A 26,523-nucleotide genomic window follows, 5' to 3' on the forward strand; every position below is an offset into this window, starting at 1 on the left:
TCCCTTAAAATGAAACTAGTTCTAATACACCAACCCCTGAAGCACATCAGCTCCTTGGAAACAAATTCTCAGATTGCTTTTGTCCCTCTGTAGATAAGGATGCATTTTTACTCATCTGACGTAAGCGTTTCCATTTGTGCAACAGGCTTTGAGGCAGTTTAAGGTAAAATGACATTCGAAGTGATAGAAGTTGGTCTGTGGTAAGTTAAGTTTGTAGAACGATGCGCATTTAACGTTAGACACGGCGGTGCTGGCTGCGAACCTGCGCCCTGATCCACGAGGTGCGGGGCCCCGGAGCCAGTGCTCCCCCGGAGCGGCTCGGGCGCCCGACCGTGGGGCAGGGATCCGCAATCGCTGGTCACACAGAACCTTTCCTTCTTAGAGAAGGACACACGTGGGAAGGTGTGGCCCCCAGGGCGGCGCAGCGCCTGCCCACAAAGCCCACCTCCAGCACAACCCAGTAATTCCCGCAGCTCTCGCTTCACGGACGACCTCGGAGCTGACCTGCTCCACCAGGCGGAGCGGGACTGACCTCCCGCCGCTCTAGGGCGCGCCTCTCCACTGCCCGCGGGATCGACGCGCCTCTGCACCAATCAGAGGCGCTCGGATTTGGCCCCGCCCTCGCGCACGCGCCGTAGGCCGAGGTGGGTGGGGCGGCCCGTGGAGCGCGCGCCATGCAGGCCCGGGGGACCCCGCTGCCGCCGGCGCCGCGGCAGCCGTGGTCGCGTGCGGCCCGGCCCGCGCCCCCGCCCAAGTGGTAGGTCCCTTGCCGCGGGGGGCCGCCTCGTCCCCCGCTCCCGTAACCCCCCCGCCCCTCCCCGACTCCCGGTCCTGTCCGTCCTTCTCCTCCTCTACTCTGTGTCCCCTCCCCTCCTCCCTCCTCTTCGTCCTCCCTCCCCTTCCTCCTCCTTCCCTCCCCTCCTCCCTCCTCTTCCCTTAGTCCCCTCTCCTCCCCTCCCCCTCCTCTCCCTCCTCCTCCCCTCCCTCCTCCCCCTTTCCCCCCTCCTCCCTCCTCTCCCTTTCCCCCTCCTCCCTCCTCTCCCTTCTTCCCTCCTCTCCCTCCCCTCCCTTCCCCCTCCCCTCCCCCCTCCCCTCCTCCCTCCTCTCCCTCCTCTCACCTTAGTTCCCCTCCCCTCCTCTCCCTCCTCCCCCTTTCCCCCTCCTCCCTTCCCCCTCCCCTTCCCCCCTCCCCTCCCCCTCCTTCCCCCTCCTCCCTCCTCTCCCTTCTTCCCTCCCTCCCTCCCCCTCCTCCCCCTCCTCCCCCTCCTCCCCCTCCTCCCCCTCCGTCTTCACTTCCCACACCACCACCACCACCACCACCTCTTGTCTCGGGCTGACTGTGAAGGCCCACAACAACGTTTAAGCACCAGCAAGAGTGCACACAGATTAATCAAGGCTCATCTTTGGCAGAAATTCAGTTTTTGTTGTGGATCTTGAGAGCAGTAACAACATCCTTTCCTTTTTTTCTTTTCTTTCACAAAGTAATTCCAAAGCAAAGTAAATCTGTAAGTAAATTAGGGAACTGCTTTTGTGGATAACATAAATGCAGGAAGGGTATGACTGCTGAGTCAGCTCTTCGGAGTAAAGAATTTGAACAGTGTTTGCAGTACTTACGTTTGTGAGCTTTTTGATAAGCACGTTCAGATTTAGCATTTTAAAAGTCCTCTCTGTCGTCTGTACAGGCCGACTTCACACACAGGTGCATGTTCATACATGCACAGTACACACATACCCACCTGGGTGGCCTGACTTTCTTATTTCGGAAGGTGTCCGGTGGTCCGGGGTGTAAACTCAAGGCTGAGGACTGACTGTAACTTCTATCTTTGGGTATTCTGTATGGCTTAATGTGCTGATATTCAGAATTAAGATGGATCCTATAATGAGTTGTTTTGCTGGTAGTCAGGTTTCACTGGTTTTACTCCATGTGCTTCAGAAGTGTTGTTTTCTGTGGTCCGTATGAGTAAAGGATGGTGTTAAGCCAAGGAGAGCAAAGGAAGAGAGAGCTGGGGTGGTCACCTCCGTGTCCCCCCCCCTTTGTAGGGGCACACCTAGCGGGTACTTAAAAGGGTTTCTTTGTTGCAGTTTCTCCAGCATCAGGGTTTACTGAAGGTGCTTAAGATGGCTCAGTTATTTTCAGGAATGGGTTGGAAGATAGGCGGATGCTTGTTTTAACCAAGATGATGCTTCTGACCGCTAGACTGGAAGACACTTCACCTTGCTGTTGAATTGGACGCATTTTTGATGCCTTTCAGATTTTTGTTTCCTTTTCAAAGGCATCTAAAGACCAATTCAGGGAAATCTTAAGACAATAAATCTTATGGAGAGAAGGCATAGACTCCTTTTGTTTGTCAGGCATGGTCCATCCCAGGAAGCCTTATCCTGGGTCACTCTGTAAGTCAGGCCTCGCCCTGTGGGAATGAGCTCACGCCTCGGTGGTGGTGGTGGGGGGCGGGGGAAGCCTGGAGCCGTGGGAAGGGAGTTGAGCTTTTGCGCTCTTCTCAGTCTGTTTGTTTTGAACCCTAGTCTGTTATCCTCCCGGTCCACAACGCTGAGCCCTGGCTGGACGAGTGCTTGGGGTCCGTTTTGCAGCAGGACTTTGAAGGCCGCCTGGAGCTCTCCATTTTTAATGATGCCAGCAAGGTATTTCTGAGCCTCCTGTTCGTGATTCCACCCTGGCGTGAGTCACCCCTGACTGCTCGGGGAAGTTTCCTGACCTGCCCCCGTCCTTGTGCTTTCAGGACAAGTCCATGGCTGTCATTGAAAAATGGAAAGAGAAGCTGGAAGCTTCCGGCATCCTCGTGGTCGTTGGCGGGCACGACTCTCCTTCTCCCCGGGGAGGTCAGTGACGCGCTTGTCCTTTCAGTTTGTGTGCTTAGTTTCTTGTTGCCCAGATCCTGGTGGGAAGTGTGGGCATCACGCTGCAGCTGAGCGCTGACCGTTACCTGCCTTTCTTCTGCCTTGGTAAGGATGGCAGTACAGCCTCTGCTCAGGCTTCGCTTTCTCAGCCCAGCAGAAAGCTGTTGGTGGAGTGTGTTCCTGGCGTGGCTGGTCATTTCCTGTCACCCCTAATTCCTTAAGTTCTTTTCTGGTGGCATTAGGGTTGTTCTGTCTGTTGTGAGAAGATCTTCTTAAAGAACCAGCTTTTGGTTTCATTGCTTTTCTATATTTTTCTTTTTCCTATTTTTTCTGTTTTCTGTTTCAACCATGAACTGTATTTTTTTTTTTTTTTTTTTTTAGGGCTACGCCCGTGGCATATGGAGGTTCCCAGGCTAGGGGTCGAATCAGAGCCGTAGCCACGGGCCTATCACCACGGCAACTCAGGATCTGAGTGGTGTCTGCGACCTACACCACAGCTCAGGGCAACGCCGGATCCCTAACCCACTGAGCGAGGCCAGGGATGGAACCCACAGCCTCATGGTTCCTAGTCGGATTCCTTTCTGCTGCGCCACGACGGGAACTCCTGAACTGTATTATTTCTTTTTCTTCTGCTCACTTTGGGTTTGATTTGTTCTTTTTGTAATCCTTAAAGTGAAAGCTGAGGTCATTGGTTTGAGACCTTTCTGATTTTCTTTTTTTTTTTTTTTTTTTTTTTTTTTTTTTTGTCTTTTTGCTATTTCTTGGGCCGCTCCTGCGGTATATGGAGGTTCCCAGGCCAGGGGTCGAATCAGAGCTGTAGCCACCGGCCTACGCCAGAGCCACAGCAACGCGGGATCCGAGCCGCGTCTGCGACCTACACCACAGCTCACGGCAACACCGGATCGTTAACCCACTGAGCAAGGGCAGGGACCGAACCCGCAACCTCATGGTTCCTAGTTGGATTCATTAACCACTGCGCCACGATGGGAACTCCTGATTTTCTAACATAGGCATTGAGTGATATAAATTCCTCTCTAACTCTTGCTTTAGCAACATTCCACAAGTTCTGATATGCTATGTTGTAATTTTCATTCTGCTCCAAATACCTTCTCATTTCCCATTTGGTTTGGGTTATTTAGAAGTGTGTTGTTTAGTTTCCAGACAGGTGAGGGATTTTCCGGATGCCTTTCTATTATTCGTTTCTAATTTAATTCCTCGGAAGAGGACATACCTTTTCGACCTGAGTCCTTTATACTTTGAGAGCGTTATGTTACGGCCCTGGGCTAAGTCCCGTCTCGGCGCTTGGGAAGGCTGTGTGTCTGCTGGGGTTGGTGGGATTTTCTGTAGACGTAAGTCAGGTCCCGCCGGGGATCGTTGTGTTTAAATCTCCTGAACCCTTGGTTTGGGGTCCAGGTGTTCTGTGAGCTCCTGAGAGGGACACTGAAGTCCCCAGCTCTGGTCGGAGGTTTGTTCTTCCTCCTTGCAGTTCTGTCAGTTTCGGCTTCATGTGTCTTAAAGTTCTGTTACCATTTGGGGCCGTTCCGAAGAGTTCACCCCTTCTTCACTGTGGATGAGCCTCTCAGCCCTGGCAGTAGTCTCGACTCTGAAAGGGCGTTTGTTTGGCGTTAATGTAATCGCCTGGCTTTGTTTGGACTGGTGCTCGAAGAGTCTCCTTGCTGTTGTTTTTCTTTTGACCTATTCCCATCTTTACGCTTAAAGGCTCTCCCCTTACAGATTCTTGTAGACAGTACATGGATCTGGCTTTTTAAGTCCAGCCGACAGCCTGCCTTTTAACTGGGACGGGTGCGTTCTTTAGCCGTGTGACACCTGGAGCCGTGGGGTTTGAGTCTGTCTTCTCGCTGTTGTTTTCTCGTAGTCACATCTAGTCTTGATTCGTTTCCTCTTTTTCTACCTTCTTTCAGATTAATCAGGTGTCTTTTATAAGAGCTTTGTTGAGGGAGTTCCCGTCGTGGCTCAGCAGAAAACCATCTGACTGGCATCTGTGAGGACCCAGGTTCGCTCCCTGGCCTCGCTCCGTGGGTTAAGGATCCGGTGTGGCTGTGGCTGTGGTGGAGGCCGGCAGCTGTAGCTCCCATTCAGCTGCTAGCCTGGGAACCTCCTCCATATGCCGCGGGTGCGGCCGTAACAAGAAAAGCAAAAGAGCTTTATTAAACTGTAAGCCTCAGGCCATTCGCTTTACCCGTTGAAGTCCACGGTCCAGTGGTCCTCAGTCCCTCACGGGTGTGCACACCTGCCACCACAGGTAACTGGAGAACGTTCCCCTCCCCTCACAAAGGAACGCTGCATCCTTTAGTTGTCACCCTCCGTGCCCCATTCCCCCCAACCCTAATTTACTTTCTGTCTATAGCTTTGCCTACTATGAACATTGCCGCAGTGAAATCCCATTCTATGTGCTGTTTTGTGACTGATTTCTTTCATGTAGCATAATTTTGTTGTTGTGTTGTTTCGTTTTTTAAGGCTGCACCTGCAGCACATGGAAGTACCTGGGCTGGGGTCAAGTTGGAGCTGCAGCAGCCAACGTATGCCACAGGCACAGCCACACCAGACCCAGGTCACATCCGTGGCCTCCACGGCAGCTGGCAGCAGTGCTGGATCCTTGACCCGCTGAGCGAGGCCCGGGACCGAAGCCACATTCTCATGATACTAGTGGGTCCCTGACCCGCTGAGCCATGACTGGAATGCCTCATTTAGCATCATGGTTTTAAGGTTCATATTAAGCATGTGTTAGTAATTTATTCCGTTACCAAAGCAAACTTGGGTCTGCCTGCGCACGCTGTAAAGCCAGCCTCCGGGCCGTGGCACAGGAGGGTGCAGCATTTGCTGTGAGAAGCCAGTACGAGAGGAACGGGTGGCTCGTGCTCAAGACCCCCGGCTCCTGGAGGGGTTCCAGTGGAAGCCCAGGTGAAGGAGAGGCGTCTCAGGTGTGTGCTCAGCTCCTGTCCGGGTCTCCGGTTGGCCGCCGGCGAGGTCACAGGGCGGGACTTGGGGTTTCCGTCATCCGTCCTCAGGCATCTGCGTCTGGGAGCCGAGAGCTCGCGCCGCTCAAGTCGCTCAAGTCGTTCGCGTCTTCCGGGTGGTGGTGGTTCGGCGTCTGTAAGACGATGCACGAGGCTGCAGGAGGGACTCTTCTGCAGGTGCTGTCGAGGCGCCTGCGGGCAGCTACAGCAGAGGACACGGGGAGGGGTCTCCCCCAGGAAGGGTCCTGCTCGGTCACAGTTCCCCTTCAGGAGAGGGGTCACTCACTCGGACGAAGGTCCTAGTTTGTCTGTCCCTTCGTCCTCTGAGGGTGTTGGGGCTGCTCTTCCTTTCGGCTTTGCGAAGGCGGCGCTGTGGACTTTGCTCGCGTTTGTTGGAACACTGGTTTTCGGTTCCTTTGGGCGCGTACCCTGTAGTTGAATTGCTGGGTCATACTGCAATTCTCTGTTTAACTATTGAGGAACTGCCAGCCTGTCTTCCGAGTCGGCTGCACCATTTTACGCTGCCCCCGGCAGTGCAGGAAGTTCTAGTTTCTCCACACACTTACCAACACTTCTTATTTTCTGTTTTGTTTATTTTTAATTATAGCCGCCCTAGTGGGTGTAAAGTGGTTTCTCATTGTGGTTTTGATTTGCATTTCCCTTCTGACTAATGATAGTGAGCCTCTTTGTGTGTGTTTATCGGCCATTTGTATATCTTCTCTCGAGAAATATCAGTTTAAGTCCTTCGCCCACCTTTAAATTGGACTGTTCGTCTTCTTGTCGTTGAGCCGTAAGCGTTCCTCACATATTCTGGATAATGGGTGCTAGTCAGGTGTAGGATTTGCAGCCATCTTCTCCCATGCCGTGGGTTGTGTTTTCAGCTCCGAGTGTACCCTTCGATGCACAAAAAGTGTGATCTCGATGAAATCCACTTTACCGTTTGTTGTTGTCGATGTGGTTTTGATGTCACGTCTTAGAGGTCATTCCCAAGTTCTCTGGTGGCTCAGTGGGTTAGGATCTGGCATCGTCACTGCTGCGGCTGAGGTGGCAGCTATGGCGTGGATCTGATTCCTGGCCCCAAAACTTCTGCATGCAAAACACAAATAAATACAAGGCTTAGGGAGCTGCTGCCAAATCAAAGACATAAGGGTTTACTCCTTTGTTTTCTTCAAGGAGTTTTAGAGTTTTAGGTAGAGACCTACCTCTTCGGGGTAGGTCTTTGATCCATTTTTAGTTCACGTTTATGTGTGGCGTCAGATAAGAGTGTAAATTCACTCTTTGTACGTGGATATTAAGTTGTCCCAACACCCTTTCTTTAACAGACTATTCTTTCTCCATCGAGAGTCTGGGTTCCTGTGGAAGCCCGTTGACCAGAGCTGTTGGGGTTCATTTCTGGACTCTGCTCCACAGCGCCGACTGCTCTGATCACACAGCTTTGTGATGCTTTGTTGCTGGGAGTGTGAGTCTTTCAACTTTATTTTCCTCTTCAAAATTGTTTTGGTAATTTGAAATTCTGTGGAATTTCGTGTGAATTTTAGGGGGTTTTTCCATTTCTGCGGGGAAAAAAAAAAAAAAAAAAAAAGGCCGTTGGGATTTGGGGATGGCGTAGCTTCCGCAGATCTATTTGAGAAATAGTGACGTTTTACCAGTATGAAGTCTTCCAACCCCTGAACACAGAAAATCTTTCCATTGACTTAATCTTCAGATGTTTTCCTCCGTGTTTTATAACCTTCAGTGTACAAGTCTTTTGCCTTCTTGGTGAAATTAACTCTTTAGCATTTTATTCCTTTCAATCCTATTGTGAATGGAATTGTTTTCTTAATTTCCTTCTCAGATTATCTGTGGTTAGTACATGAAAAACAACTGATTTTTCTGCATGTTATCCTGCAACTTTGCCAAACTTACAGCTCTCTTAGGGGTTTTTGTTTTTTTGAGTTTTCAGGGTTTTCTGTACTTAAGATCATGCACTCTGCAACTAGAGACAGATTTACTTCTTCCTTTCCGGTTGGGATGCCTTATCTCTCCTCCTCACCTCATTGCTCTGGCTGGAGCTTCTGGTGCAGTGTTGAGTAGAAGTGCAGGAAAGGAGGCATCGGCGCCTTGATCCTGCTCTTGGGACCAGGTACGTCACCACTGAATGTGATGTTAGCTATGGATTTTATAAATACCCGTTACCATGCTGAGGACGTTTCCATCTAGTCCCAGCTGACTGATTTTTCTCTTTATCACAAACAGGACAGTCTTTTTTCTGTATCAATTGATATGATCATGTAGGGTTTTTCCCCTTTCAGTTCTATTAAGGTGGTCTCTTACGTTGATCAGTTTCATGTGTCGAACCATCCTTGCATTACTGGGGTAAATCCAACTTGGTCATGGTGTGTGATCTTTCTAATATGCTGCAGGGTTCAGTTTGCTAGTATTTTGTTAAGAATTTATGCATGTAGGGAGTTCCTGTTGTGGCTCAGTGGTTAACAAATCCGACTAGGAACCTGAAGTTGCAGGTTCGATCCCTGGCCCTGCTCAGTGGGTTAAGGATCCGGCGTTGCCGTGAGCTGTGGTGTAGGTCGCAGATGTAGCTTGGATTTGGTGTTGCTGTGGCTGTGGTGTAGGCCAGCAGCTACAACTCTGATGCAGCCCCTAGCCTGGGAACCTCCATATGCTGTGGGTGGAGACCTAGAAAAGACAAAAAGACAAAAAAAAATAAATAAAATAATTTACGTGTATATATTCATAAGGGATTTTTTTTGTTTGGCTTTTTAGGGCCTCACCCACAGCATATGGAGATACCCAGGCTAGGGGTCAAATCAGAGCTACAGCTGCCAGCCTACACCACAGCCACAGCAACACCAGATCCAAGCCACGTCTGCGACCTGCACCACAGCTCACGGCAACGCCAGATCTCAGACCCACTGAGGAGGCCAGGAATGGAACCTGCATCCTTGTGGATATTAGTCGGATTCATTTCTGCTGCACCGCAATGGGAAGTCCTATTTTTTATTTTAGTATCTGAGTCTTCTTTTTTCTCAGTCTGGCGAAAGGTTTGTCGGTTCTGTGGACCTTTTAAATGAATCGACTTTTGGTTTCGCTGACTCTCTCTGTTGTTTTTTCTCTGCTTCGTCTCTCTCTGGCCTTTATCATCTCTTTTCCTTTGCTAGCTGCGCGTCTAGTTTGCTCTCCTTTTTCTAGCTCCTTGAGGTGTGAAGTTAGGTTATTGATTTGAGATCTCTTTTATGTAGGCATATATAGCCATGAATTTCCCTGTGAGCACTGCTCTTCTGCATCCTAAAAGTTTTGGTGTGCTTTGCTTTATTTATCTCTAAGTGTATTCTCATTTCCCTTACGATTTCTTCTTTGACCCATTGATTGTTTAAGAGCAGGTGGTGTGAATTTTCCAGCTTTCCTTCTGTGACCGAATTCTAGCTCCAGTCCATTGTGGTCAAAGAATATGCTAAATCTGATTTCGTTCTTTAAAATTTTCTTGAGTTGTGTCTTTTGGTCTGACGTGTGGTATGTCGAGAATGTCGCCTGTGCACCGAGAACGCATACACACCCTCTTGTCACTGGGTGGTGGTCTGTGCGTGTCTGCGAGACCTGCTGGTTGGCAGTGTTGCCCGGGTTCTCTCTTAGCTTATTGCTGTTCTGCCCAGACGTTATGTCTGTCATTGCAAGGTGGGTCTTGAATCTTCAACTGTTATGGTAGAATTATCTATTTCTCCATTAAGTTCTGTCAATTTTTGCTTCACTGTTTTGGGACTCTCTCATTAGAGAGGTACAAATTTATGATTGTTTTGAATATATATATATATATATATATTTTTTTTTTGTCTTTTTGCTATTTCTTGGGCCACTCCCGTGGCATATGGAGGTTCCCAGGCTAGGGGTCGAATTGGAGCTGTAGCCACCGGCCTACGCCAGAGCCACAGCAACGCAGGATCCGAGCCTCGTCTGCAACCTACACCACAGCTCACGGCATCGCCGGATTGTTAACCCACTGAGCAAGGGCAGGGACCGAACCCGCAACCTCATGGTTCCTAGTCGGGTTTGTTAACCACTGCGCCACGACAGGAACTCCTGATTGTTATATTTTCTTGATTGACCCTTTCGTCGACTTGTAATGTCCTTTGTTTTCTTGTAATAATTTAAAACATTGAAATATAGTTGATTTACACTGTTTTAGGTATACAGCAAAGTTATTCAACTACATGTCTGATGTGTATATAAATTGTACATATAAATATAAAATTATATACGTATGTATTCTTTTCAGATTCTTCTCCTTATAGGTTATTGCCGCATAACTGATCACAGTTCCCTGTGCCATACGGTAGGCCCTCGTTCGTCTGTTTCATACACAGCGGTGCATGTGTGTTAAAGCCAGATTCCCAGCTTATTCTCCCTCCCCCACTTCCGCTTTGGTAACCATAAGTTGTTTGTTCGTTTGTTTGTTCGAGGGCTGCACCTGTGGCATTTGGAAGTTCCCAGGCCAGGGGTCAAATCAGAGCTGCAGCTGCCCCCCTGCACCACAGCCACAGCCACAGCAACGCCGGATCCTTAACCCACTGAGCAAGGCCAGGGATTGAACCGGCATCCTCATGGAAACCAGTTGGGTTTGTTACCTCTGAGGCACCATGGGAATTCCCCATAAGTTTGTTTTTGGAGTCTGTGAACGATTTCTGTGTTGTAAATAAGTTTATTTGTATCATTTCTTTTAGATTCCACATACAAATCATGTTGTGTGACATTTGTCTTTCTCGTTCTGGCTCTGGCTTATTTCGCTTCTTCGTGTGAAGACCTCTGGGTCCGTCATGTTCCCTGGAACGACTTCTGGCCTCGGGCTTATTTTGCCTGACGTCACTGTGACCCACTGCAGCACCCTGGCTGTTAGTAAGATGGGGTATCTTTTGTGTGTGTGTCTTTTTAGGGCTGCGCCCAAGGCATATGGAGGTTCCCAGGCTAGGGTCTAATTGGAGCCACAGCTGCCGGCCTCCACCACAGCCACAGCAATGCTGGATCCAAGCCGCATCTGTGACCTATGCCACAGCTTATGGCAACGCTGGATCCTTAACCCACTGAGCGAGGCCTAGGATTGAACCCACGTCCTCATGGTTCCTAGTGGGATTTGTTTCTGCTGTGCCACGACGGGAACTCCAGGAATGGGATGTCTTTTCCTGTCACTTCACTTGACTTATTTGTGCCTTTGGATCTAAGGCGACTCACTTGTAGAAGCTGAAGTGGATCATGTGTCTTTCTCAGTCCATCCTGCCGGTCTTTGCCTTTTAAGCCCTTTATAGTTGGAGCGATTACCAGCAAGGAGGGTCTTCTGCCCTTTTGCTGTGTGCTCTGTCTCTTCTCTGTCTCCCGTTAGTCCTTTCCTTCGTCTGTGATTGGCTGTTCCTGGTGGGCAATCTGATTCCCTTCTTTTTTCCTCTTCTGTGATTGAGATTGAGAAGTTATTGACTCAGTCGTGGGGATTACAGGTAAGTCGTAAATCACGGCCGTCTAGTTTGAATGTACACCAGCTTAACTTCAGCAGCGTACGACCCTCTGCTCCTGTGCAGCTCTCTGTCTCCCACTTTGTATCGCTTTGGTCACGAATTACATCTTTATTGTGTGCCCATTGACACAGATTTATAATCGCTGTTTAACGTGTCTTTTAAATCATCTGGGAAAAAATGCAGACTGAAAATAAAACGGTAATGACACCTGTGTCTACCCAGTCAGTGTTTTCAGTTGTTTGCATGGCTCCAGGTTTCTGTCTAGTGCTCTCGTGACAGCTGGAAGGACTCCCGGTAGCGTCTCTTGTGGAACAGAGCTGCTGGTGAGGAGCTTTCTCAGCTTTTGCTTGTCTGAGGATGTGTTAATTCTCCCTCGTGTTACAGGCTCCACCGTACATGACCTCTGCAGTGTTTCACACAATTACTTTTAAAATCAGTTGGTGCAAGAAAGGAGAAGAAGTAAATATTTATAGGGTCTTTTATAATTAGTAATTGCTTTACCGGTCATTACTTTTTTTACGGATATGAAGTACTCCCTGGAATCACTGGGAATCAGTCTTTTTTTTTTTTTTTTTTTTTTTTTTTTTTTTTGTCTTTTTGCTATTTCTTGGGCCGCTCCCTCGGCATATGGAGGTTCCCAGGCTAGGGGTTGAATTGGAGCTGTAGCCACCGGCCTACGCCAGAGCCACAGCAACGCAGGATCCGAGCCTCGTCTGCAACCTTCACCACAGCTCACGGCAACACCAGATCATTAACCCGCTGAGCAAGGCCAGGGATCGAACCCGCAACCTCATGGTTCCTAGTCTGATTCGTTAACCACTGCGCCACGACGGGAACTCCGGAATCAGTCTTTTTAATCTGAAGAACTTCCATAAGTATCTCTTCTAAGGTGGATCTGCTAACAGTAATTTATCTGCTTTTATTTGGAATGCCTTAATTTCTCCCTCACGTGTGTGGTGTGTGTGTGTGTGTGTGTGTGTGTGTGTTGGCCTTGCTGACACCATGCAGAAGTTCCTGGGCCAGGAATCCTACCCGTACCATGGCAGTGACAATGCCAGTCCTTAACCCCTGGGCCAACAGGGGACTCCTCTCCATTTTTGAAAGATACCTTTTTCTGGATGTAGGATTCTTGGTTAACAGTTTTTCTTTGGGCTCTTCCTGTTACTCCCCCGCTTTCTCACCTTCATTGGACTGAGACGTCACCTGCGAATCTTGCTGAGATTTCCGTTTTCCCCCTTTCTTCTCCCTTTCGAGGTGTTCTCCTTGTCTGCTTTGGCTTTCAGCGTTTTTACTGTGATGTGTCCGGTTGCGAATCTGCTGTTTATCCTGCTTAGAATTTGCCGAGCTTCCCGAACGTTTAGATTAGTGTTTTTCACTGCGTTTGGAAAGATTTCAGTCCTTATCTCTTTGCATGTTCTTTCTCCTTATTTCTCTCTCCTCTCTTTTTGGTGCTCCTATTATGCGTATGTTAGTTTCTTTAAAGTATTTCACATCTCTCCGTTCTTTTTTCTCTCTGTCCCGCAGACTACCTTATTTTTATTGACCTATGTTCAGGTTTGCTGATTCTTCTGCCAATTCAAATATATACGGTTGCGTGCCTGTAGGGAATCTTTATTTCAGGTACTACACTTGTCAGCTCCAGATTTCCACTTGTCTCTTTGTTGTTGTTGTCGTTTCTCTCAACTTGCCGTGACGTTGCCTCACTGGCTCCCTCGGCTCTCTCAGCACCCTGACGATGACGACTTCGACGTGTCCGCAGGCCCTGGGAGCGGGTCTCCCGCTGTGAGGGCCCGGGAGTTTCCTCCTTGTGTTTGGGGTCCGGGTGGTGCTTCCTTGTTCTTGGACGTTTCCTGATTGTGTTGGAAATGGGACATTTGAGACAGTGTGGTAACTCTGGGTACTGGCCCCCGACCCTGGGCCTGCTGTTAACTTGCCTGGATAGTGACTGGCAGGGTGTTTTAGGGAGTCTGCCTACCCGCCCGCCCGCCGACAGTGCCATGCCTCTGCTGACCCTTCTCCCTCCCGGTGGCAGTGCTGTGGGATGCCCTCCACTTACTGCCGCTGCTTTACTGCTTCCGGCAGCACCCAGGGGCGTAAATCGCTGTAATTACAAGAATGCAGCTGAATTCAGGCTTCGTTGAAGGTCGGCGTGGAGACTTTGTCCTGACACCAGGAGGGCCCTGCCCGGCCGCCTCTGACCCTTTGAGTCTGAAGGCTGGCCGTGCCTCCGGGTGGCCGGCAATGCCGATGAACGTCCGTCCCCGCCACCAGCTCCCCGTCCCCGCCGTTCCTAGGGCGCCCGGGGCTTGGCCACGCAGGCCCGCGCAAGCAGGCAGAGGCTGGGCAGAGGCCCGCATCTCTCTCTGCGTGGAGCCCTCCTCCCCAAGCTGGGCGTCTGGGTGGGGCCGCGGTGACACCGCCCCCAGGGCAGACAGAGCCCCGGTCCCCACGCGGGGCTGGTGGGAGAAGGGGCCTGTCTTTCAGCCGCCCTCACCCGGGACTCGGAGTCAGGACGGGAGGTGCCCAGGGCCTGTCCCTCCCAGGAAGATCGATTTTAAAGAATTAATTTTCGGCACCTTTGCCGGACGTCGAAGCTCTTGGTGCCCTCACGCCTATGCCAGCTCCTCTCAGAATTTCTTGCGGTTCTGTCTCCTCTGTTGGCGTATTAACTGTAATTCTCCTTTCCGCTTTCCGTGGTTGATTTGGGGGTTAGACTCTCGGCGTGTGGGCACAGCAGAGCAGCCCCGCTCGCGCGCTCGCCACCGCGGGGCACGTTCGCGGGTGGTAAGCCATCTTTTCAAGAGACTTAAATAACGGAGAGGCAATCACTGGTTTACCCAAGTTGTCACTACTTGCGGTACGCTTCATTTCTTTGCGCAAACCCAGATTTCCATTGCTGTGATTTCTCTTCTGCCTGAAGGACTTTTTAAAACATCTCTTAAAAAAAAATTAAAAAATACCTCTGGTGGTGAAGGTCTGCTGTTGATGAGTCCTTCACCTTTTGTATGCTCTTATCTGGCGAGTTGGAGCCTGGCTGGTGGACCCTGTGAGGAGGAGATCCCAGCACAAGTTTCATTACCCTCCCTTCAGTCCCTGTTTGCAGCCCCCAGAGCCTCTCCCCAGACAGGCGAGCCTGCCCCTCGGGTTCCGGCCCGGGCCGCCCCAGACAGGCGAGCCTGCCCCTCGGGTTCCGGCCTGGACTCCCTCCCCCTCGCTTTCCTTACTCCGTGCGTCCTTCCGTCTTCCTGCACCCTGTGCAGTTCCCTCGCTGTTTGGAGCAGACGAGGAGAGGAGAAGGAGGCCTGAGACGGCTGGTTCTGCGCCTGTGGGAACAGCCTCTTCCTGTCCTGGCATTGCCTCCTGAGCCTGCTGTTCCTTTGCTCCACAGCATGGAGGGAGCGTGGGCAGTCTGCTCAGCCGGACAGCGACGGGTGGAAGGGTTCTCCCAGGTGAGCCCCTGAGCTGTGGTGTTTGGGTTTCCTTCATGCCAGGCGACAGCCTCCCTTTGTCTCCTCCTGAGGCTCCTGTGGTTTTTGGTAAGTGCTCAGAGTCTTAGCATCTCCTTTGCTCTCCGTAGTGGGCTTAGGTAGAGACAGTAGACTACCAGTTTCCCTGGTACCTGGTTTTGTCAACCCTAAGTGTTTTTTCACATTATCCCAGATTTTCTATTTAGACAATCTCATCCTGCATAAATACTATAATTTTGTTTCTTTATTTCCGATTTTTTTTTTTTTTTTTTGGTCTTTTGTCTTTTTAGGGCTACACCCGCGGCATATGGAGATTCCCAGGCTGGGGGTCTAATCAGAGCTACAGCTGCCGGCCTGCACCACAGCCACAGCAACACCAGATCCTTAACCCACTGAGCGAGGCCAGGGATGGAACCCGCAACCTCATGGTTCCTAGTGAGATTCGTTTCCACTGTGCCATGGCGGGAACTCCTGATTTATTCTTTGTTTTCCATATATTCCACTGGGGTAAGAAGTCCAGAAGAATGGTCTGGAATCAGGGTGGTGAGCCCTCTCGCTGTGCGGGCTTTTGGGGACGTTCCTAGTGTTTGATTGCTGCGAGAGTGGTCTCTGCTGTTGTTTCCAAGAGACGCCGTCATCAGGGTAACTTGGTATGTCTAATTTTTGTAAGCCTTCAGAAAGTGAGGCGTTAGTATATGCTTTTTTTTTTTTTTTTTTTTTTTTGGCTGCTCCCTGTGATGTGTGTAAATTCCTAGGCCAGGGATAGAATCCATGCCACAGCAGTGACAATCCTGGATTCCTAACCCTCTGAGCCACCAGGGAGCTCCGGTGTAGATTTTTATTAGATGTCCTTTAGCCACCTATTAAGGTGATTGCTTGGTGTATTTCCTCTTAAGTTTCTTATTGTAGTAAATTACGTTAGTATTTTTCTTAGCAAGCAACTAGTGCCAGAACTAACCAGCAGTGACAATGTACAGTGGCACTGTAGTATTTTATGCAACATGATTGTCAGCTGTCTTAGGAATTTTCACATCTATGTACATATGGAACGTTGGTCTGTGGCTTTTCTGTGGCTGACGTGTCTGGCTCGGGGATGAGAGCAGACGGTCTTGGACTTGCTGACATGGTGTCCTCGGCCCCTCTGTCTCAGCCCCCATGTGAACCAGCCGTACAGCCTTCATTAAGATGCAGAAGAACTCTTGACTTATTTTCAGGAATAACTGTTTGCTTTGACTAACTACAATTTTTTTTTTTTTAATACCAGTGTGTGGTAGGAGTTCTCGTCGTGACTCAGTGGTTAACAAATCTGACTAGTAACCATGAGGCTGCAGGTTCGATCCCCAGCCTCGCTCAGAGGGTTAAGGATCCAGTGTTGCTATGAGCTGTGGTGTAGGTCACAGATGTGGCTTTGATCCTGTGTTGCTGTGGCTGTGGTGTAGGCCGGTGGCTACAGCTCTGATTGGACCTCTAGCCTGGGAACCTCCATATGCCACGGGAGTGGCCCTAGAAAAGGCAAAAAAAAAAAAAAAAAAAAAAGACAGAAAAACCCCTGCTTTATTCTCTTCTACTTTCTATACATGGGCCATTGTTTTGTTTCTTCCTTCTCTTTTTATTTTATTTAATTTTCTTTTTACTGTGGTCCTTTTTTCATTTTTCTGGAGTACCTCTTCAAGTAATTTTCTCTATCTGGTATGTGGATGGTGAAATATTTGGAGTAGTTACATGTGTAAAAATGTCTTCATTTTGTACTTATGCCGAATGGACAGTTTGGCTGGGTATAGAATTCTAGGTGCAAAATACTTTTCCTTAGAATTTTGGAGGGGTTGCCTCATTATCTTTTGGTGTCCCCTGATTCCAGTAAGAAATCTTATGTCAGTCTGACTTTTGTTAAAAGTTATCTTTTCTGGGAGTTCCCATGGTGGCTCAGCAGTAATGAACCCAACTAGTATCCATGAGGATTCAGGTTCAATCCCCGGCCTCGCTCAGTGGGTTAAGGAACAGGCATTGCTGTGAGCTGTGGTGTAGGTCACAGATGCAGCTCGGATCAGGTGATGCTGTGGCTGTGGTCTAGGCCAGCAGCTGCAGCTCCGATTGAACCCCTAGCCCGGAAACTTCCATGTGCCACAGGTGCGGCCCTAAAAAGAAAAAAAGTTGTCTCTTCTGAACGTGTTTAAGATTTTTCCCTTTATGTTTGAGTTTTGAAATTTCATGACACTGGGTTAAAATGTGGTTGTTTTTTCATTCATCCTCTGTTTCTGTATAGAATGATTAGCTTTGCATTCTTAGCTTTAATTGTAATTTATTGGGCTTCCATTAGTTTGACTTTAAAGTTTTCACATAAGACTTAGAAACAATATACCTGCACATGCCGCTAGGACTGAAAGTGGAGGCAGGGCGGCTGCTGTGCCTGTGGCTGGTGGGCAGGTTTCTGTAGGTCGTAGGAGTCATATCTTTCTTTCATTAGTGGTGCTTGGCTTTGGTTGCGTGTTAGAATCGCCTGGGGAGCTTTAGGAATCCAGATCCCCTGTGGTGCTCTCTGTCATTGGGGGGCTTGCATGGCGTGGGGCTTGTCAAAGTTTCCCAGGAGGTACGTACGGAGGCGTGTCCGGGGCCGAGAATCACTATTGGAACATCCTCAGGAACAGCGTCGCTTCACCTCCACTGTAGTGGACTCGGTCACGAGGGAATCTTGTAACTCCCAACGCAGCTGAAGGTTTGGGGTCCCTGCAATGCCCCCCAGAGGAGATCCAGGGATGTGTTAGCTCTGCTGTGAGATCCTGCTCAGACCCAGTGGACGGCTTGTCAGAACGCAGGCTGGTAGCGGCTCCGACCTTCCCGGTGGTGGGTGGTGGGATGGGATTGGACAGTCCTGCTCTTTCTGGACAGCTCTCGCCCCCAAGCCCCTTCTGTCTTCCACTGTCTCTGCGCTTTTCTGCAGCGTTGGGGGCGGGGGCTGGAAGTCTCACTGTGGACTCTCGCTCCTGTCCCCCGTGGGCTGATGTCCTCGCCGGAGTCCCGGGGCTGACACTGCTACCCCCGAGGACTCACGGATCTTCCAGGTTCACATGGCCCTGGTCAGTGGCCCGCTGGCATCTCTGGGGCCCCTCCGACGGGCTTAGGCGTCTCTGACGGCTGGATCTTGGGGAGGACAAGCCCGGCAAACACGAGGCTTAAAGCCCGTCCTCCGCCTGCGGGCGGCCTGCCCAGGCCCTTCACTCTGCCTTCTGCAGCTCCTGCCCATGCTTTGTTCTTGTTTCTGTTTCTCGAGGGAGGGGCAAGTAGAGTGGATGTTGGTGAACGTGAGCTAAGAAGCAGTTGGGCTTAAAAGAATGTTCTTTTTTTTTGTTTTTTTTTTCCTGTCTTTTTAGGGCCGCACCCACGGCATATGGAGGTTCCTAGGCTGGGGGTTGAATCGGAGCTATAGCCGCCGGCCTATGCTAGAGCTACAGCAACGCTGGATCCGAGCCACATCTGCAACCTACACCACAGCTCACGGCAACACTGGATCCTTCACCCACTGAGCAAGGCCAGGGATCGAACCTGCAACCTCATGGTTCCTAGTCGGATTTGTTAACCACTCAGCCACGATGGGAACTCTGGGCTTAAAAGAATGAAACAGAAACTTCTCTCCCAGAAAGGGCCCCCCACCCCGCCTCACACTCCCATCAAAGAGCAGCCGGTGGACTCTATTTAGGAAAGCAGACAATTACATAAAATATTTTAGAAAGAATTTTAAATCAAAAGTAATTTTAAAACCTTGGTCCTTTAAGGAGTTCCCCTTGTGGCTCAGTGGTCATGAACCTGATCGGTATCCCTGAGGATGGGGGTCCCATCCCCGGTCCCGCTCCGTGGGCTGAGGATCCAACGTTGCCGTGAGCGGTGGTGCAGGTCACTCGTGCCACTCGGATCCCAAGTTGCTGTGGCTGTGCTGCAGGCCGGCAGCTGCAGCTCTGGTTCGACCCCTAACCTGGGAGCTTCCATGTGCCTCGGGTGCCACTAAAAATCAGTTAATCCTTTCATTAAATCTTGGTCCTTTAAAGGAAAAAGGCTCTTTTAGAAGGTGCCTGTGGAAAGACGGTGGTCTTTGGCGTTGCACTGTGACCCCCCACCCCGAGGTGCCCCTCCGTGTGTGAGGCAGCTCATGGTCCTGCTGCGCTGGTGTATTTGAGGTTCTGAGGACGGGGGTGCAGGGGTGGCTCGAGGAGGGGCCTCTGGAGCCAGGCGGAGGGATTGGGTCCACCCGCCCACCCCGACCTCCTCGGTGAACAGGCTGAAGCAGCAGGTGCCATCCTGGAGTCGGGAGGGCGTGAGTGGCCTGGTGTCCGCAGGGTCCAGGAGAGGCCGCCCCTGGTGGGCCCTGGAGAAGCCTCGGCGGTCGTTCCGTTCTTGTCTCTTCCCCATCGGGTGCGCATTTTTAACATTTCCCCTAGATTACCTCTTGTTCTCGTCATCTTCAGTTTGTTAGGCGGAGCATTTTCTATAAATCGTTTATTACGGGACACCCATTTCGGCCTCTGAAACGCATGAAAACAAGTTGTGGGTTTGTGGCTCGTGAGCACCCTCTCCAGATGTTCTTCGGTTACCATGAGCCGCATCTTCCACAGTTGAACGAAAGTAAGTCGAAGACATGTTTTTCTTTTTTTCTTTTTGGGCCACACATGCAGCAAATGGAGGTTCCCAGGCTAGGGGTCAAATTGGAGTTATAGCTGCTGCCAGATCCGAGCTGCGTCTGTGACCTACGCCATAGCTTGTAGCTGCAGCAGTTCCTTAACCTACTGAGTGAGGTCAGAGATCGAACCCAAGTCCTCACAGACATTCTGTCAGGTTCCTAACCCCGGAGCCCCCATGGGAACTCCTGAAAGTAAATTGAAGGCATTTTGATGACTGGTGATGACTTGTCTAATATCCACTTTAAAAGCAACTCTTGTGTGGAGTTCCTGTCGGGGCACAGCAGAAATGAACCCCGACTTGTATCCGTGAAGCCGCGGGTTCGAACCCTGGCACTGCTCAGAGGGTTAAGGATCCGGCGTTGCCGTGAGCTGTGGTACGTTGCAGATGCCACTCAGATCCTGTGTTGCTGTGGCTGTGCTGCACGCCGGCAGTTCTGATTCGATCCCTAGCCTGGGAACCTCCACATGCCATGGGTGCGGCCCTGAAAAGCAAAAATTAAAAAAAATTTTAATTGAAAAAAGAGGAAATTGAAAACAAGTTTGGTCTTTCGTCAAGTACTTAGAGTAGATTGGATGTAACCGGAGCCGTCAGACGTTTGTGTGTATTCCACCAGTAGCAAACAGGGGGGTCGTATTGTGAAGAAAGGGCTCCGCTCCTGTGGGGTTGGATGAGGCGAGTTCTGGGGAGCCCTGCGCCGTGCATCGGTGAGGCGGGCGGTCTCGGTCGGGCCGAGAGGGCGCGGGCCCGCTGACCGTGCTTTCCGGCCCAGGAGGGTTCCGTGGATCAGCCGCATCCGAGGTGTCTGTTTCCAGGAGCGCCAGGTGTTGCAGCTGGAGTGACCTTCAGCCGCTGTGACTTCACGTCCCATAGAGCAGGACGTTTCTTCGCAACGCATTCACTTGCTAAGATCGAGATGCAGCGCGGGCCCAGGCCGCCTGCTCCAGGCGTTTGGAATGTTACTGTCGCCCTGGGGCGGGCGTTTTTCCCGCGGTGGCCATGACGACCGCCTCCCCTCACAAAGGGACCGGCCTCCCCAAACATCGGCCCTGGCACAAACATTTGACTTTTCAAGGCAGTGATATTAAAGCAAACCCCTTATCTTTGCGAAACACCAGATTCGGCGTGAGAAACTCCCAGCTTCCTCAGTAGACGCGTTTTCCGTCGTGACCCAAGTTCTTGGGTTAGATTTTTCTCCCTCCTGACACCCAGTGCTAATAAAGCCGCCTTTTTAAAGAGAGCCCCGCTCATTTCGGAGCGAACCTCCCTTGCTCTGCCCGACGATGGGCTTTGGTTACAGCTGCTAACCCACCCCCAGGGCAGGGGCCGGGCCTCCTCTGGCTCCTCATACCTGGGGTCCTTTGCCATCTGCTAACTGGTTGGGGCTGGCTGGGCTCTGGGATTCCTGCTGGAAGTGAAGCTGCTCCCGCGTGCGTGTGGGGACAGCGAGGCCCTGTCCTGAGTCACGCCCTTTGACGCCTGCACGGGGACCAAGGCCCTTCGCTCTGCTCCAGAGAGCGGCTGAGGCCAGGAGACCTCCTTCTCCCCCGGCTCTCCTGCGACAAGAAACTGGGGAGCCCCTGGGGGCCTGAGGTGGACACCTTGCTTCTGTTCCCTAGCAGGGTCGCCTCCTGCAGCTTGTATCAGCTTGAGCAGGGGGTTTGTTTAGGTCTGTGCACACCTGTTCCTCCTGGGGTGGCTTTCCTCGGTGGCACCCCGTCTCCGTGTCTGGAACATGCTTCAGGTGTAGGGAAGGTGGGGGTGGTACCCCACAAAGGCCCCCCAGCCCCCTCTCTGGGGGCCAAGTGCCTCCTCGAGTCTGCGCTGCCCTCAGCATCCAGACCGAGCTTGCTCCGTGTTCCTTTCTGGGCCCTAACTGTTCCCCTGCCCAGGTCTCTCCTCCCCCTGAGCCTCCCGAGGGCTCCCCGCCCCTCGTGGGTGTCCACCCTTGTCGTGTGTCTTCCGTTCCGCTATGGTTCTAGTGTCAGGCACGGCTTGGTGAAGTGGGGTCTGTGCCTCACGTGGAGCTGGGGGTCCCAGGCTGTGCAGGAACGAGGGACACCACCAGGCCTGTACGTCATCGCTGAGTTGTTGAGGTCGCGGCCCGTGAGCGGTCGGGTCCGGGGGGCTTCTCCCCGCCGGTCACCTGCCAGGTTATAAGCATCCTGTGACTTTGCCAGGGGAGACCTTAGAGAAGGGGTTCCTGCCGGTTCTGCTTAAGCACTTCCACTCAGGGACGTTGTGATTTTGTTGTTAAGAAGTGCCCCCAGCGCTTCGCTCAGTGCTGTGCTCAGAGGCGTCGGCCGACTTTCTTTCCTCCAGAGCCCGACTCGCTTTTATCCGGGTGCGGGGTGCGCTGTCGTCAGTTACCATTGTAGTTTCTGCATCGGTTTCTTCCAAAGCCGCCTGATTCTTTACTTGGCGGTGCAGGATGCTCCCAGCCTTCCTAGGGTGCCGCGCACCGAGTTTTTATGAGAGGGTCCACTGAAAACTGAATTCTAAGAGCTTTTCCTTTTCTTTTTTAAACAGTCGGATATTCTAAAAATCAAGCAGTAGCACAGAGCTCAGGAGCTTACCTTTGCTTTCTGGATTCTGTAAGTAACCCTGTTTTATTTAAAATGTGTGACTCTATGTTGGTTGAATAATGAAATGTTTTAGTGGGGTTCTTGAAAATCATTGTTCTAATGTGTTATGATTGGTTGGAGGTAGCAGTTCAGTTGGTAACAGCTGAAAGGTTGCTGCTGTTTAATTGCCGTAGCGCCTAATGAGGAAGTTGCAGTTTTTCCTTTCTGTCTGGCTGCCCCATGGCATATGGCGACCTGGGCCACGGACCAGATCCAAGCCATATCCTTAACCCGTTGTGCCAGGCCGGGGATCGAACCTGTCTCAAGGTTCCTAAGACACTGCCAATCCTGTTGCTGATCCTGGGAGCTCCAGGGAGCTGATTTTTTATAAATAGTTACATAAAAACTCGAAATTGCACAGCAGAGAAACATATAAACAAAATGAAGATAAATTGCACTTGTCAGAGGGTGTTGACAAGTGCAATAGTTAAAAGAGTAACAGCCTTAAACAGAAACAATTCTTTCAAGTTGACAAGAAAACACGGAAGGAAAGCAATTTGTAGATAAACAGGACAGGACGGGGTGGAGACTCACGGAGGCAGACGTGCACCTGACAGGCCTGAGCAAGGTTAGAGCTCTGTGAGCAAACACCCATTGAGTTGGGGGTAACACTTAAAAATTAAACTAACAAAGTTCTCTAAGAATGCAGGTATTCGGTGTTTGGAAGTTCAGTGACCTGGTAGTGCTGACAGCGTCATTTTGCGTTTCGCACCTGGAGCTGTAAAAACGCTCCCACCCTGGGACCCTGAGTGCCACGTCTGGGTGTCCCTGAAATTCTGAAACTGGTTCATGCACAAAGACGTTTTAGTCTTTGTTACGACGGCACATTAGTCAGTGGGAACAGGTCATACTGGGCAGTAAGCAGGTGAGGTGAGCTGCGGCGGGTCTGCAGGAGAGAATTGCTGTTATGTTTATAGGGAATTGTCCACGGTTGTGGTGGGTGAGAAGAGAGCACGGAAGTGTGTGTGTAGCGTATACACGACTACAGATTTTCTTTTTAATGACTTTAAGGCACCCTGAGAACACCTAGCTGCGTTCAGTCTTCCCTTGGGTTCCTGCAGGTCTGGGGTTTGGGACTCCCAGGTCCGGGGCTGCAGGGCTCTAGGTGTGGGGCTCCTTTTGTCTGCCCTTTGGGCTCCTTTTCCGGTGGGTTTGTTTTGTTTCTTTGATTTTTGATCTTGGTGGTTTGTGTCTTCTGCTCTGTTCTGTGCTCATCCTGGTGCCTGACCTCTGACCTTGGGTTGGACCCTGCGCTCCTGACCCGCAGCCCCTCCCCTTCTCTCTGGTCCCCTGTGAGGCCAAGCTTTGCTTCTCCTGACCACTGCGGGGCCTCCCGGAAGCTCTGAACGGAGCTCTTCGTTACCGTGGTCGCTTTTCCAGGCCCCGGCAGTTTCTTTTCCTCCGTCAGTCTGGGTCCCAGCGTCGCAGTGGCTCGGACCTGGAGGAGCACAAGGGCGGGGGCCGAGGGCGGCAGAGCTTTTAAGTAACTCATGTGCAGCTGACTCTTTGGCCCTCAAACATTTTTTCCAAACTGCTGGGACACAGAAACGTCGACTGATTTAGAAATCAGCGGTTCACGCTGTTCCCCTCCCGCCGTCTCTGCGCCCTGGGAGGGGCTGGGCTGCGGAGCCGCAGGGAACAGGGCCCAGTGCCTCCTGCCACGTACCTCCTGGGTGTGGAACGCGAGACTGTGCACTTTGCTTTGAGGGTTTTGAGAACAAAGCCTTGACCCCAAGGCATGGTGGTTACCGCGAGGCTTCTGAGTCATGCGATTTTTGCTGTGTTTAGCCTGGCAGACTGTGTCCCCTGGCTCTGCATCACACGCTGCCTGACTTTCGTGTCTGACCTGTCAGTTTTCGTGTGACCTCACCCAGAGGAGTCTGCCCTAACCCCGGCGAACACTTGAGGAAGGGTGTGAGTTCAGGGCTGGGACAGGTGGAGGCTGCTGCTTTTCCAGGTGCCACCTAGAAGCTGTATCTCGGCAGGTACGTGTCGCTGCCCCCGAGCAGAAGACGGCCAGCTCGGAAGCCCCAGGGGAGGTGCAGCCCGGCCAGGAGGAGCCGGAGCAGCACTGGGCCTCCTGCTCCCATCGCCCTGCCAGCCTCACCGCCCTGCCGGCCTCACCGCCCTGCCGGCCTCACCGCCCCTGCCGGCCTCACCGCCCTGCCGGCCTCACCGCCCACCAGCCTCACCGCCCCTGCCGAGGACAAGGACTTCCAGGATGTTCTTCAACTCTTTTCTTTCCTCTTTTTTCTTTTTATGGCCTCACCTGCGGCACATGGAAGTTCTCAGGCCAGGGGTCGAATTGGAGCTGCCCCTGCTGGCCTACACCACAGCCACAGCAGCGTGGGATCAGAGCTGCATCTGCAGCCTACACCCCAGTTCACAGCAACATCGGATCCTTCACCCACTGAGTGAGGCCAGGGATTGAACCCGCATCCTCACGGTGACTGTGTTGGATTCTTAGCCCGCTGAGCCACAACGGGAACTCCTAAACTTAGTGTTTTAAAAGAGACGATGCCTCAGACAGTAGTGCATTTTCGAAACATTTTTTATTTATACAGTGTGTTTTCATTGTAAGGCTTAGCAAAGGGGGTGAAAGGATATTTGTTCAGCTGCTTCTGCCCAGCACTGGTTCTGAAACCTGCTGGGCGGGGAGAGAGCCTGCCGGAAACGCTGATTTGGGGCTCGCTGCAGGCATAGACTCCAGATCTCCCCAGCGGACTTGACTGCAGCAAGCTCGGAAGTGGTTCTTCTGCAGCCAGTGCCAGGCTGCATGGGCCCAGGGTGGCCTCTGTCTGAGGTCCTGCATCTCCCCACGATATCCGGCAAGTCCGTGCTGGATTTCCATTGCATTTTCGGGCCCGTGTGTGCGTCCCGATATGGACCTCTGAGGCAGAAGCGGTGTCTCTCTTGATGTACTTGGGCTTCCTCAGGTTTCTCTGCGCCACGCTTGTAGTTTTCACTATCCAGGCCTTCCGTGAGTTCAGCAAAGCTCACCCGAGCATTTAATAGGCTTTGGTGCTATTGAACCGACACCTCAGCCGTCTCCCCACTTGACAGTTTTCCTGCTGCAAATACACGGAAGCACCTTGTAGCTCCCGCCGGCTCAGTTTAGTCTTGTCTCTGCTGTTCCACCGCGAGGTGGTCCCAGTCCCGTAAGGCCCCGTCTCTCCCTCTCCTGGCTGTGCCCTTCCTCCCTGTTCCTGGCCTGTGCGCTGATGAGGAGCCCGTGCAGCGTGGAGTAGAAGCAGTTCTGCCCACAGTCCTTTCATGTTCAGATGTCTGTTTCATCATTTACATCATGAAAAAAAAAAACCACATAAAGAGAAGAGCATAGGCGTTCCCGTGGTGGCGCAGTGGAAACGAATCTGACGAGGACCCATGAGGTTGCGGGTTCGATCCCTGGCCTCGCTCAGTGGGTTAAGGATCCGGTGTTGCTGTGGCTCTGGTGTAGGTTGGCAGCAACAGCTCCGATTAGACCCCTAGCCTGGGAACCTCCATATGCCGCGGCGGCAGCTCTAAAAAGACAGAAGACAAGGAAAAAAGAGAGAAGAGCATGAAACACAGATGTCCATGTACAGCTCAGTAAATGAACATCAAGCACATGTTTCTGTAACCACCATAGAAAACACCCACCTCAGCTGACAGAACACCGTAAACCCGCTATGATGGAAGAAATAAAAATCATTAAATAAAAACGGGAAGAAAGAAAACACCCCCTCGGTGACCCCTCTAACCCTCCCTCCGACCTTCCTCGTCCTCCTCCCGCCGCCTGGTCCTGCCCGTCGGAACCCGTCGCACGTGGAATCCCGTGGAATCTCTGGCTGGCTCCTCCCCGGTTCGGCTGCCTTTCCATATTCTCTAGAAGCTGCGTCTTGCTGGATGGATTCTCAGCTTCAAGGCAGGGCCGTTGAGCAAGTTTCCTCGACGATGGAAAGTGACACGTCCTCTCCTACTGAAGGCCCTGAAGTTACTCTTTTGTGTTCCAGACGCTCTTAGTTTTCTTACCTTTTCTGTTTGGATGTAGACCCCACCTGGAATTGTTTCTGCTTGTTTCTCTTTCGGTTTATCGCGTATAGGGAACGCGGGCCCGGTCGCAACCGAGTGGGGCGGACGGGGCGCGGCGGGCGGCCCTCCTCTCGGGGCAGCCTCCGTCCCTCGCCACAGGGAGCAGGAGCCCCAACAGCCCTGTTCCTTACCGCGTCCTTCGGGGGTTCGTCGTGTCGTCGGCGCCGGCGCACGCCGCACCTTCCCTGCTGGAAGTCAGCCCCTCATTGCGCAGAGCAGACGTTTGCCCCTTTCCCTGCTGCGCAGGGGTCGTTTGCTTAACCGTGCCCAGTTTGGACCTCGGGGTGTCGGAGGGCAGGTCCCCCGCGGTCTCTTGGAGCCCCTGCAGGTGCGGATGTGGGGTGAGCCGCGTGTCCCGGGGCCC

General features: G+C 51.7%; 1 protein-coding gene across 14 annotated transcripts in view; it reads left to right on the forward strand.

Moving 5' to 3' along the window:
• Positions 625–26,523, forward strand: part of B3GNTL1 (UDP-GlcNAc:betaGal beta-1,3-N-acetylglucosaminyltransferase like 1) — a 66,541-nt gene continuing 40,642 nt past the window's right edge. For 7 of the 14 annotated variants that reach the window (XR_002336890.1, XR_002336891.1, XR_002336892.1 and 4 more), the window contains exons 1-3: positions 644–757; positions 2,524–2,640; positions 2,739–2,838. Coding sequence is in view for 4 of the 14 variants with exons in the window: in XM_021066333.1 (XP_020921992.1) it covers positions 675–757; positions 2,524–2,640; positions 2,739–2,838 (300 nt within the window). In the remaining 10 variants the exon portion in view is untranslated. Of the gene's footprint in view, positions 758–1,384; positions 1,506–2,523; positions 2,641–2,738; positions 2,839–21,993; positions 22,059–26,523 lie in introns of those variants that run through there. The other 7 variants (XR_002336895.1, XM_003131147.5, XM_005656882.3 and 4 more) reach the window with 3 other exon arrangements.

Source organism: Sus scrofa, chromosome 12 (genome assembly GCF_000003025.6).
Source record: "Sus scrofa isolate TJ Tabasco breed Duroc chromosome 12, Sscrofa11.1, whole genome shotgun sequence".
In the NCBI taxonomy this organism is placed as follows: domain Eukaryota; kingdom Metazoa; phylum Chordata; class Mammalia; order Artiodactyla; family Suidae; genus Sus; species Sus scrofa.